This window comes from Eschscholzia californica, unplaced genomic scaffold, assembly GCF_041429995.1.
Source record: "Eschscholzia californica isolate CP2 unplaced genomic scaffold, dmEscCali1.0.p SCAF_5, whole genome shotgun sequence".
NCBI classification, from domain to species: domain Eukaryota; kingdom Viridiplantae; phylum Streptophyta; class Magnoliopsida; order Ranunculales; family Papaveraceae; genus Eschscholzia; species Eschscholzia californica.
Genome location: NW_028238472.1, coordinates 12,142,631 through 12,155,527, shown reverse-complemented (window position 1 = coordinate 12,155,527; position 12,897 = coordinate 12,142,631). Strand labels below are relative to the sequence as shown.

Genomic DNA, 12,897 nt, shown 5'->3' with positions numbered 1-12,897 from the left:
AATATGCACTAAAGCATTACCGGTTAAAAGTCGTATTGGTAAATACATATATAGGTAATGATCTTATACGTACAAAATGTCCGACACTGAAAACTATGGAACATGCACAATTACATTGCCCAATGGCAAAGAACATATGGTTCTACTTTAATGTTATCTCGGAGAACATTAGTTCGATAATAGAATGGATCTTCTCTTGGCAGAACTCTTCTCAGAGAACCACTACCGCTAATGGCACCCACTTTGCGACGATCCTATGGTATTTATGGAAAATGAGATGTGATAATTGCTTCCAAAATACCATTACTGAGATTAAAACAGTCATAACGAATATCAATAGCTTCCCAGAAAAAACGGTGGAAAAAAAATAGAAAGAACATTGCAAAAACTACTAAATGGCAACCCCCTACAGACCCCTACATCAAGATTAATGTAGATGCCTCTTTCATCTCAGTTACAGAGCATATTGGGATTGGTCTTATTGCTCATAATGCGCAATCCACTTTTATTGGAGCATTCGCATCCTCTGAGAAAGCGAGGAACAGTGAAGAAGGTGAAGCTGTAGCCATTTTACATGGTCTCATCTGGGTTGAACAGAATAACTATAAGAGTATAATTATCGAAAGTGATAATATCAACCTTATCAATCATCTCAAAAATCAGAGGCATACCATCCACTGGTACTCTAATATACATATCAAGAAGATCAGGGAAGCGACAAGAAAATTGGATAGTGTCCACTTCAACTACACAAATAGACAGCTGAACGATCATGCAGACAAGCTGGCTAAATGGGCGAGGAAGAAGAATAGGTCAAAGTTGTGGAAAGTTGTTCCATCTTTTTTAATTCATAAGTATTGTAATAGTGTACTTATTTTTTTTTTTTGATGAAGTAATAGTGTACTTATTTAAGTGTTATTGAATGTATTTCTTAACAAAAAAAAAAAAAAACTATTATAACTATTGAGATCTTCAGTCCATATGTGATTCCCAAATTCTAAGATGACAACACATAAGGTATTTGAACGTGGGAGGTAGAGTGCACATAAACCCCCACATCTTTTCTCTATTGTACCACATGCCTTATCATGGCTCCATGTACATTCTTTTATGTTGACAAATGGCTCCATGTACATGGGAGTGCTATATAAGCAACCACATCACGATTTATAACATTATATCTTGAATGGACATTACTATCTCCATTATGATTGTCTCATTAAAACTTTGTTATAAATCCAGTGGGAAGAAAATGATTTTTTGTTAAAAGAGTGGGAAGAAAATCTGACAACGGAAAATGAGTTCAATCTAAAAGATTGGGAGACGTATGTAATACGCTTTTGATACATTGTTAAAACCTTACTAGGAAAATCTTATGGGGCAAATACTGAACGAAGGAAAAAAAATTACAAATACTTCAGTTGATGCAGGAGACTTCACTTATTTAAAGGTCTCCTGGAAACAATAACTCTGTATTCTCATGCTTCATATCTCGATCTCATGGACAAATTTTCTGAAGATTTTAATAGACAATGACTTGGTAAATAAGTAAGTAAAATTCTCCGTGATTGTATCTTCTAGATATCAATATTCTTATGACTCTCCAGAGGTGATTTGAATAAAATAAGTTTAGTTCTATCGCCTATGTATATCCTTCTTTAATCTAGACAATGCAAACTAAGTTTTCTTTATAAATTTCTTTATAAATGAGCTTCTAATGTGTTCAATAATTGATTTGAGCAATACACATTTTGTTGTGGCTTCTTAGAGGGCACTAATTTGTGCATGATTGGAAGTGTTTGCAGAGACACTATGTTTACAAGATCGCCATGAGAAAGTTGTACTTTCGCTCGTGAGAACATAGTCTCTCTGTAAAATTCCTTTATGAGATCAAAGATATAACCGACGTGGGTGAATCCCTTTAAGAGATAAAAATAGTTGTTATTTATTAGGATCAGTAATATATATTATTAGAAATAATTTTATTGTGATATTTCTCCATAGTCAAAGAGAAGTACATAGTATCAATGAACAACTCTCTAAGTGTACTAGAATTGCAAAATCTAGACCTATGAGAAAATGGTTTACATCCAAGGTCATTACAAATTCTTGCCATTAACAAGCACATTTTTCTTTTTCTACTTCACCCGTATCAGATTTTGCTCTCTACATATAACCTTACTTGAAAATAACAAATTCTTGAGAAAGAAAATACTACAAATTTTTATTACTATTATTACTTCTTTTGCGAGTAGCAAATTTTCTAGGCGTGTTTGGAAAATGCAGGCCAACGTACACTGATCAATTTGACATCATCGATTATTGGACCACATAGTGAAGAAAGATCGTCACTTCTCATAGTGTAAAATGAGCTTAAAAACATAATTCGTGTTCGTTTTGAAGCAGCTGTGAAACGTAGAGTTCCACGAATAAATCCTCCTTTTCCTTTCGATTCATATTTTACCTCAACAGTTTCACTTCCTGCAAATGCCTCGACTTGTAGTGATCCACTACAAGCGTTTCCTCCATCTCCTACCGCGAAAGTGAGAACGTATTCTTTATTAGGGAATGTTCGAACATATTGAGTAAGAACACTTTCTTTTCCTGCTATGAGTTCGACTGCTCTTCTTCCTTCAGGAACTGAAAAATGTTTTGAATCGATGTATCTTACCGCTTTAAGAGACTCAATTATCCAACCGGGCAAAGGAGAATTTTCATCGTCAATGTTTGGAGGAATTACTACACCCCAAGTTGTATTAGGTATAATATATGGGCCTTCTTCAAAATCGCCATTTTTCAAGACGTTCTCTGCATTCACGATAAAACATATACAAAAAGTTATTAACGGAAAATTTTACAGTACATTAAATGAATACTTTGGTTGAAAGACATAGTAAACTATATTTTTCGGGTTTTGTAATTTAGTCATGTTTAGAGTTAACACTAACTGATTGGTTGTTTTGTATAAGTTACTAATCCATTTTCGGGTATGTAGTTGACAATTTTTCATTTATATGATGCAGATTTAAGGCATAAACTTACGATTCGAGGGCCTAGGAGGGTGCAATGACCTCATGGCAATAGAGTCGATGAGCGGCCCACAAGTTGCTTCTTTTTCACCCATGGGGTTATGAATGATGACTTCAACTTCGTCCTTTTTGGCTAGAGATGCCCATGAATACGAGTCCCACCCATTGCTACTATACATAGTTCCCATAGGAAGTACCCCGAAATCGGATCCTATAGAAATGTTGAGGCGTTCTTCTTGTGCACATGTTCGCGAGACACTAAATGATAACGAGTAATGCATTCCTATAGTAACATTTTTCACTGTTTGCTTGATTGATGCTTCGTTTCCTAGTCTAATAGCAAATTTTCCTTCTGGTACGAGTAATAACATGTTGTCTTGTTGTTGTCCAGACTTTATGTATTCGACGTAGCCAGATATCTCCCAATTAGGTATGGCCTTGCGGCCAATCACTATTGTTCCGTCCAAATCTGAAGGCTTTGGACCTTGTTCGAATCCACCATTTGGCAAGAACCCTGCATTTTATTAAAACATATAGACCATGTATTCATGTCACCTTTTTATCCTAATAACATAATACAAAATTAAATTACTTAAATTTTGTAGAAGTTCACATATGAGGTTGAAAATCATTTTGTTTCGATAATGCAACTCTAGATTCACTTATTTGAGGATTTTGAATATGAAAATAAATTTCTAAATATTGGACTATCTAACTCATTTAACCTTTTCTTAGATCGAAAGACCATTAGGCGGGTTGTGGATCATTGTGAAAAATAGAAGATTGGCTTGTCGCCTCTAATCCATTGTTAATTCTTTGGCCTACTAGGGTCTCTTATTTTCTCTTTAGTTTCCCTACCGCTCTGTTGTTTCTCCTCTATCTTTTATGTCGGTCGAACTTTTTTCCTTCTCCAACATATCTACGATCTGTCTTATTCTCTCTCACCAAAATAAAAATCTAGACTCCCCATTGGGTGCAAAATGAAAACAACCCTATAACCAGTCAAAATGAAAAAGAACCAAAAAGAAGTGGAAAAATGAGAGCTTACCATCAGTGAAGGCCCAAGCAGTGTAGCAATTGGTGCACAAAAGCACTGCAAAAACAGTGGCAACCACCATAACCATAGTTGTCATTCTCTGTAGAGAGAGGGAAGAGATAGAGAAAGTGGTGATAGAAACAGTATGAATGACTGAAATCTATGTGAGTTTGATTGGGTTTTTATTACCAATGCAAAATCATGCAAACAGAAGAAGAATCTAAATTTATTCATTTTCTAAGAAAAAAAGTCAAACTGCAGAATTTTATTGGGAATGATGACTTATAATTTGAAACCATTAAATACCTCTTAATCTCACATGGATTCTCTAAGTGTGATCAATATTAGTTGTCTTCGAATTGAGTATTTCGGTGTATTAAAATTTAAACATTATTATTCCGTATGACATTGATACATATATAACTATATATCATAACACGAACATAGGAAATGATCACTCCATTTCCGACCTCATTTATAGAAGGACTATATTGTATTGTGTAATAGTTTTAGTTAAAATTAGTGTTCTAATCCCTCGGACGAAAGCCAGATTATTTGATTTTGGGTCAAGATCTCAGATCTATCTATGATATCAGATAAGTTACATTCTCATTGTCCTTAAACAACAAGAGAAATACGAACCGGGCTACACTTCCTTTTCGAGACATGTGAATGGAGATATCATAATATCTACATTTAATTGTGTCCCTCAACATATAATAATTAATTCGGTATTCAAAAGTTTAGTTTTAATCGCTTTGATTTGTTGCTTCCTAGAAAGTGATTAGGGACTAGGTTTATTATTTAAAAGTGATTATCACCTCGCCCAGGATTCTTGCAAATTCTGCTGGCAGACAACTCTGTCTCTGGTTGATTGTCCGGATAATTTTTTGTCAGGCCCTTTAGATTGGGTCGGGGAGGATAGAGGCCCAACCCGGGGAACCTTACAAATAAAAATTAGGTTAATTCTAATTTATTCACTAATTTGTGACCAATTGAAAATAGTGGTTTCTATATTTTTTTTTGGCGTTCTAGTTTAGTTCCCGAATTTATATTTTTTGTTACTCAAACCTGACCATCAATATTTTCTTTTTGTACTTATTTCAAAAATATTCCGCTCTATGACTCTATGTCTTATATCTGTTTTTGCCTCGCTACAATGGATAGTCACTAGACAAGTGGTCGATCATCTGACCTCGAACTTTAAAAAGAAAAATCTTCCCTTTCTTCCTCTCTGACCATTCACCACCACCAACATTATCTTTTCCTCCCTCTCTCTCTCTCTCTCTCTAGACCCTAATATGGGGTGGGGTTTATAGAGAGAGCGAGAGAAAAAATAACGTGGTAGTGGTGAAGGAGAGAGAAAGGAAGAAGCAAAAATGACTTTTTTTTTAATTAAAAGTCATTGGTAGATGATCGGTCAGACAACCTTATTCCAACGAGTCAAAAGGAAGAAAAAATACAACAGAGGAGCTTTAAAGGCGCCTCTAGTAAGTGTTAAAAGCACCTCCCTCAAAGCATATTTAAGCAGGAGTTTGTGAGTGAAGGAGATGTCTTTAACACTTGTGTGGGCGCCTTTAAACTTCCCCACAGAAGAGATACGTTTGAAATAAAAGTAAAAAGAAAATGAAAAGATTGACTGTTATGTTTGACTAGGTTTTCTCCTCGTCCTACGGAAGGGGAAGATCCCTCTTGGCTAACGCCTTCGAGGAACAGAAAAATAAATTTAAATTACAACATAAATTACATTAACTTCCCTTAATTTGTAAATCATATTCCAAAATCAATAGAAGAGAAAGGATTGCAGGGGAGAGAAATAACCGTGTGTTTAAAGAGGAGAGAGAGAGAACCGTATATATGGAAGAAATATAAGAGCCAGAATTTTGAACGGACTTAGAAGTCAATTTTGGAGTTGGTTACAAAGTAGTTAACCATTGAAATTTAAGATGGACCCTTCCCCAATCTCAACCTACTCCAGTTCTCACCTACTCTACTGTACACGTGAGGCACCCCATTTTGTATCGGTTGCAAGGCTGTTATATCTAGCCTAAAACAAGGATCAATTTCTTAATTATTGCTGCCTTAAATTTGAATTCTCATAATTTCAATTTTAAATTATTATTTTACTTTAAAATTATCAGTGCAAGACATGCGAAAAGTTCAATTTAAAATTATCAAATTCAAACGGGTAGTCCTTAACAAAAAAAATTCAAACGGGTAAGGTTTTAACATAGGGCCCGTCAGGGACGGAACCAGGATTAGAAAATGAGGGGGGCCAATATTATAAACACTTGGAATCATGCCTGGTGTTCCTTCATCCATGATGCCTAAGGTGCCCAAGTATTGCTTGTGTCCGGCTTTTCTCATAATAGTTCTAGTTTTAGATCTTAGGGGAGGGGTCCGTGGTACTTTCGGTCCTAGTCCTAGAAAGTAGTGTGAATAATATCTTTTAATATTTATAAAATTATATAACAAAATTGATTATTTAAATTTTACAGCGCAATTTAATTCATACTTACAACTAGTCGGGCGTAAGAAGTGTGACCGTTATAATAAACTAAAATATTAAAAAGAATTGTTTCATTTAAATTGTCCTTTCAAAAGACTTCGAAAGAAAAATTTGGAGTTCGAATTTTTACTTGAACAAAGGAAAACATAAATGAAATATGAAAAGTTTGTTTAGAATTGATCTATGAGAAAATTAATTAAGGCCATAAAGTATAAGAATTGATTTATGAGATAAATTTAACTTGATGTCATTGATTAGTAAGGTATTTAATTCAAACATTTATCAAAAAAAAAAAGTATTAACAAGATTTGCTTTTTGATGGGTGTTGATTAAAGAAGAAAAACCAAAACCCTCAAAAAAACTTAATAGTAAAAGACCATCCAAAGATTTGAACCCAATACCTCTAGTACTCTAATACGGCATTAACATCTCTCTTCCATCCCACCCATGCCATTTAATTCTTTGGTTTTGACTTTAATTCTCTTTACATTAACTGAGTGTGCCATTAGTAGCTATTTAACGGAACTTGCAGCCAGTCAAGGGGGGCCATGGCCCCTCTTGGTCTGGTTGTAGTTCCGCCCCTGGGGCCCGTTCTTTACGTGGGAAAACATTTAAATGTAAAAATCGATTTTTGTGAAGAAAAAGGGTTTTCTATCAGAAGTTTGTGTTTTGACTGCTGGATTTGAAAAAAATAAGAAAATTATCCTGGGTGCAAAGACTTTATAAGAAACTGGTCAACTTATTTGACCAATATATTTTCTAATTGTTATGGGGAATAAAATTGTGTTCATCATTTCTTCTCCATGCTGGCAAGGGTCGCCGGTAAACTGTCATTGCCGGTAACCTTAAATGTTTTCTTTTTTCAAATCCTTCTCTCTTATCTTTCATTTTCCAATCACCAAATTCGGCCACCACCACCCCCAAACACCACCATCATTATTTCTCTCTCTCTTTCTCTCTCTCTCTCTCCCCCCCCCCTCTCTCTCTCTCTCTCTCTCTCTCTCTTTTAAAACAACAACATACTAATAACAATTGTCGCAGCTAGTATTAGTTTCAGAAACCCTTTAGATTCTTCTTCTCTTGATCCAAATTCTAAATATTTGTCCACCCTTTTCTGGTTAGTATTCCACTGTTTTTGTTGTTTAATTAGTCTTGCTTTAGGGTTTTGATTTTCTCATCTTCTTCTTATTTATCTTCTCATTTCCACTACGATCGATTTCAATTTGGCTCCAATTCTTACAAACCCCATCTCGACCACCACCGCCAATGATGAAACCCTATCTTTTCACAAATCCCATTCTTCAATCGACCATAGTAGCAGTAGCCGTGTCGTAGTTGGTCGACACGGGATCTTGATAGGGCCATGACCTCATCCAAATCCAACAGAAGTCACAAACGCTCATAAGATTATTGAAAGAGTTCAGATTCAATAGAGAGTTTAGTATGAAGTCAAAACTAGTAAAACCCTAATTGGACTTCACTTAGAGATAGAGAGAAACTGTGAAAGAGAGATGGACTGGATATACATATATATATATATATATATGTGTGTGTGTGTGTGTGTGTGTGTGTGTGTGCGGCGGGTATATAAAGAGAGAGAGATTGTGAGAGAGACTGTAAAAGATAGAGAGATAGATTGTCTGAGAGAAAAAGATAGCTAGTGAAAAGAAAGGGAGAGGTGGGCGGAGGTGGTGGTCGAAGTTGAAGAAGAAGAAATATTATATTTCCCCTTAAAATTTGTTTTTCCGGATAATCTTTTTAAATTTCACGTATTCCGTTTAAAAATTTTCACCCCGGATAAAATTCTTATTTCCCCTTGAGATAGCGACCTTATTTTTTAGTATTTTCTATTTAATTTTTGGGTTTCTAGTCCAAAAATCTATACCTAAACACACATTTAGTCCAACATGATATTAATATAAGATTTTAAGCCAAAATAATAATTATAACGGATGTTTAGTCCAAATTGACCCATCTCTATAGAAAAAACAGATCCATATCATTTCTATTTAATCATAATACCCATTATAACATTTTTATAAGAAAAACCCCACTTTTGAAAACCAATCCCCAAAATTCTCTTCGTTTTTCTTGTTAGATTTTTTTGATTGATTTCAAACTTACTATCTGTTTCGCAATATACACGTTATTTATTATCAATTACGTATATTTCTACACCAAAACACATTTAGTATAGTTAAAGTATGTCTAGATGTCAAAGTTACAGTGTTTTTCTGTTTATTGATTATTGTTAAAGTTTCATACTTTATTTCATTTTTTTTATATGTGTCATATATAACACATTATGTGTTAACAATGTTTCTTTCAAAAGGGAAAATGACTAAAATCCCTCTTTCTGGGAAGATTGAATCTTAATCTCTTTTTGAATTTCATTTTGGACCTAAAACCCGTGGACAACACATTACAAATTGAATCCATAATGTATTAGTAGAGAGAGAGAAAGTGTGGGAAGGAGATATTCTCGTGATGAGAAAATCTCTTGGCATCACATCTTGAGATTCTTGACTGGAAGAATTTATTGATGATGATAATGATGTAAATGTCTCTTACTTAGAATTTCCTTCATGGTTGTCCTCATCTGATTCAAAATCATCATCACACTAGGGTAAAGAGCTTGAGAGCTGTGATGAGAGGAGCAGTGAGAGAAGAGTTTTGAGTGCCCGCGAGTTCAATGGGAGAGTGAGAAGGGAGAAAAAACACGTTCATTGTGGTGTGGGTGTGGGGAGGGGGGGATGATGGAAAATGATTTTACCACATTTTTTATGATAAAATAAATTGATTCTCACAATGTGGCAACGAAAAATTTGTTCTCACTTATGGTTCAACCAAACAGTAAAAAATCGATTCTGCCGTAAAAGTCCATTTTCTTAATCTATTTTCAGGAAATTGGGCCGAAGGCCCAATTTCTAGTATTTTTTTGTCAAAAAGACAACCCATCTTTTTAACTAGCTAGGCCCCAAGTAAGTTATAAAAATAGGCTTGAAGGACATTTTTAAAGGCACCAACTGTTTAAGAGTCAAAAATACCCTTCATTCAATTAGAAATACCTAGTAATAATCTAACTAATAAATCAAAAATTTGAGCTTTTCTCATGACCGAACCGAGTTGGATTGTCGACGCCGATTAGAATTTCTGGGGTTTGAATCGATTTTGGCTATAAGATAGGTTGATGTTTTTAGGTTTTGGTGATTTAATCTATTTGCTTGTTGTTTGAAGAGGCTTTTAAGGGGTTTGATTTAGTTTTTGGTTCTAAATTCTAGAGAGAGAAAGTTTTATATACTTTCAATGGAAGGAGAAATTGATAGTGTTTCAAGGTATAATTCAACTTCTTCATTGCTTTATTTTCATTGAGTTATGAATGATGGATGACAATTTGTTAGTTTTGATGTTTATGTTCAAACTTATTTGTTGGATTTATATGGAAGTTGTGAAAGTATAGTTGATGCAAGCAATGTGTTTGATAAAATGCTTGAAAGAGATGTTGTTGCTTGGAATGCAACGTTAGTTGGTTATACAAGACTTAGATTGGTTGAAATAGCTATAAAGTTGTTAGATGAAATGCCTATGAGAAATATTTTTTCTTGGACAATCATAATTGGTATTTATGTTCAAATTGAGAATTTCATGAAAGCTTTGGAAGTTTTTCGAAGAAATGTAAAATGATGGTGCTAGAGCTTATAAAATGACTATTATGAATTTGTAGGGGTTTTAGCTAGTTTTTCGATACAACGTTCTATTAGACAAAATATAATAATTTGTAACAAATTTCATGTTAAATTAATTCAAAAACTAATTTGCAAACCATTTGCATGGCACTGCAAGGTGTTTGCAAGGCTCTGCAAGGTATTTGCAAAGCTTTGCAAGGCTCTGCAAGGTGTTTGCAAGGCTCTGCAAAGTATTTGCAAAGCTTTGCAAAGCTCTGCAAGGTGTTCGCAAGGTTGTGCAAGGTATTTGCAAAGCTTTGCAAAGCTCTGCAAGGTGTTTGCAAGGTTGTGCAAGGTATTTGCAAAAGTCATGCAAGGTGTTCGCAAGGCTCTGCAAAGTTTTTGCAAGGCTCTGCAAGGTGTTCGCAAGGCTTTGCAATTTGTTTGCAAGGCTATCTAAGGTGTTTGCAAAAACCATGTAAGGTGTTTGCAAGGCTCTGCAAGGTGTTTGTAAGGCTTTGCAAGGCAGTGCAAGGTGTTTGCAAGGCAGTGCAAAGTGTTTGCAAGGTATTTTCTTAGACTAGGGTTAGGTTGGTCATTTTACTGAAATTGAAAATTACATAATGGCCATCAGGGAGGTGAAGCCTAAAATACTTTGATGAATCCTTTTTAACCAAAATCATAATTTCTTAGGGAGTTTTGGCCAAATTCCCCATCTATTTTCCCACGTTACATATAAATGCTTAAGTAAAAAACACTCGAGAAATAAGAAAAATCCAAATGGCACTATTTAGGTTGTATGTCACATTGAGACCACCAGTAGTAATTGAAATAGATCCGATGACATAAACACGTATACTTAAAAATTGTGGAATTCAAATTTTGGCCAACACTTATATGCATGAGTTCCTATGTTCTATCAGAATTGAGGTTCTTTCTTTAGACGTAGTGCTACATGTAAATATGAAGTGGGTAGACGTTCAACATAAAAGGATTGTAGGCTTGCAGCGGGTCGACAAAGCCCAAAGGAGATGATGGAAAAGGATTTTATCACATTTTTTATGGTAAAATAAAGGGTTTTTTGGGCTTACCCCCTCGCCACTAATTGGTAATTGAGTTTACCCCCCTCAATAATGGATAATTGAGCTTACCCCCTTGGAATTACTATTAGTGACAAAAACACAAAAGCTATGTTTGGCGTACGTGAAATAATTGCCACTACCAAGAACACCTATTCTTCAATATGATTCATATTAGGGATTCTACTTCATTTTATTGTTTGATTTGGTCAGGAATATGATTAGTAAAGATTGATTTTGTTTATATATTATTTACTTTCTGATTTTATTATCACATACCAAACATATCCTTAGTAGTTTTGACAAAAAATCTAAATTCAAGGGGGTAAGCTCAATTACCTATTATTGAAGGGGGTAAACTCAATTACCAATTAATTTTGAGGGGGTAAGCTCAAAAACCCCTAAAATAAATCATCATTTGTTCCTACATTGTGGCAACAGAAAATTTGTTCTCACACTTTTATGGTTCAACCAAGCAGTAAAAAATCGATTCTACCGTAAAAGTCGATTTTCTTAATCCATTTTCCCACGTTACATATAAATGCTTAAGTAAAAAACACTTGAGAAATAAGAAAAATCCAAATGGCACTATTTAGGTTGTATGTCACATTGAGACCAACCTAAATAGTGGGTAGACCTTTGACATAAAAGAGTTGTAGGCTTGCATCGGGTCGACAAAGCCCAAAAAGGACTTTCCGTTTGGAAGTTGGAACCCTCTCTTTGAGAAGTATGTATGTATATACGAAATTCTTTGTCTATTCGCAACACAAACAAGAGACATATCTTGTGTTCTTAATGATTGACCACAACTTCCTTCCAACCCACCCCCCTTATAACAAGTTCTGCAAAATCCTACAATGACATAAATAGAAGTAATTTATTAGATAGAGAGATCAATTATTGTAGTGATTCTTATTGTCTAATGTTTCCACTTTCTTTCTCGATTTCAAAATTTAGTCTAAATTCTCGTGGGGATGCACAAAAATTTAAAGAATATAGATATGATAGACCTGACTAACAGGTGGAAATCTACATAGATTAGAATGGTGATGTCAAGAATAATAATACTATTTTTTACACCATATGCAGTTTCAAGGAGGAGTCTTTTAAATCCTATGTTATTTTTTCTCACATTGAATATCCTAATGGGACTTAATATCTCACTAAAAATTGTTAGAAATAATTTTTCATCTAGAATACACAATGACTTTTATATATCATGAAAATGAACATACATAAATGATCTTTAAGATAACACGGAGGAGTAGTCGGGCGAACCAGTGGGGGAGCCTACATTTGAGGCCAAAGTGGGCAACATCGAGCATGGATGAATGGTACGGAAGACCATTATCCTAACGCATCAGTGGATGCAAAGCAGAAGACTGAAGTAATCCTGCGGGATGCCTACACGATGAGACTGTGTAGTTTGCACGGAGGTGTTGTATGCCGAAGACCATGATATAAACCATTCCTAGAATCAATACCGTGTGTCTCTGTCTCTATGGATTGATTTATTTAGTCTAAAGATTTGTTAAAGACATCGAATACATAAATCCAAACAAGTATATGATTTCCTTCC

General features: G+C 34.7%; 1 protein-coding gene across 1 annotated transcript; it reads right to left on the bottom strand.

The window, feature by feature from the left end:
• Nucleotides 1-1,967: 1,967 nt before the first annotated feature.
• On the bottom strand, nt 1,968-4,266 carry LOC147537121 (BIIDXI-like protein At5g11420). The gene is made up of 3 exons (XM_086641386.1): nt 4,078-4,266; nt 3,043-3,543; nt 1,968-2,808 (listed from the first exon to the last, which is right to left on the bottom strand). The coding sequence occupies exons 1-3, from the start codon at nt 4,160-4,162 to the stop codon at nt 2,264-2,266; spliced, it is 1,131 nt and encodes a 376-aa protein (XP_086497512.1). The 5' UTR covers nt 4,163-4,266; the 3' UTR covers nt 1,968-2,263.
• Nucleotides 4,267-12,897: the final 8,631 nt, after the last annotated feature.

What these genes read in the sequence shown, in the direction of transcription:
- LOC147537121 (XM_086641386.1), bottom strand. Translation starts at nt 4,162, where the DNA reads ATGACAACTATGGTTATGGTGGTTGCCACTGTTTTTGCAGTGCTTTTG. An exon ending in TGCTTGGGCCTTCACTGATG is followed by an intron (nt 3,544 to 4,077) that starts GTAAGCTCTCAT and finishes AATAAAATGCAG; the next exon opens with GGTTCTTGCCAAATGGTGGA. An exon ending in CCCTCCTAGGCCCTCGAATC is followed by an intron (nt 2,809 to 3,042) that starts GTAAGTTTATGC and finishes TCGTGAATGCAG; the next exon opens with AGAACGTCTTGAAAAATGGC.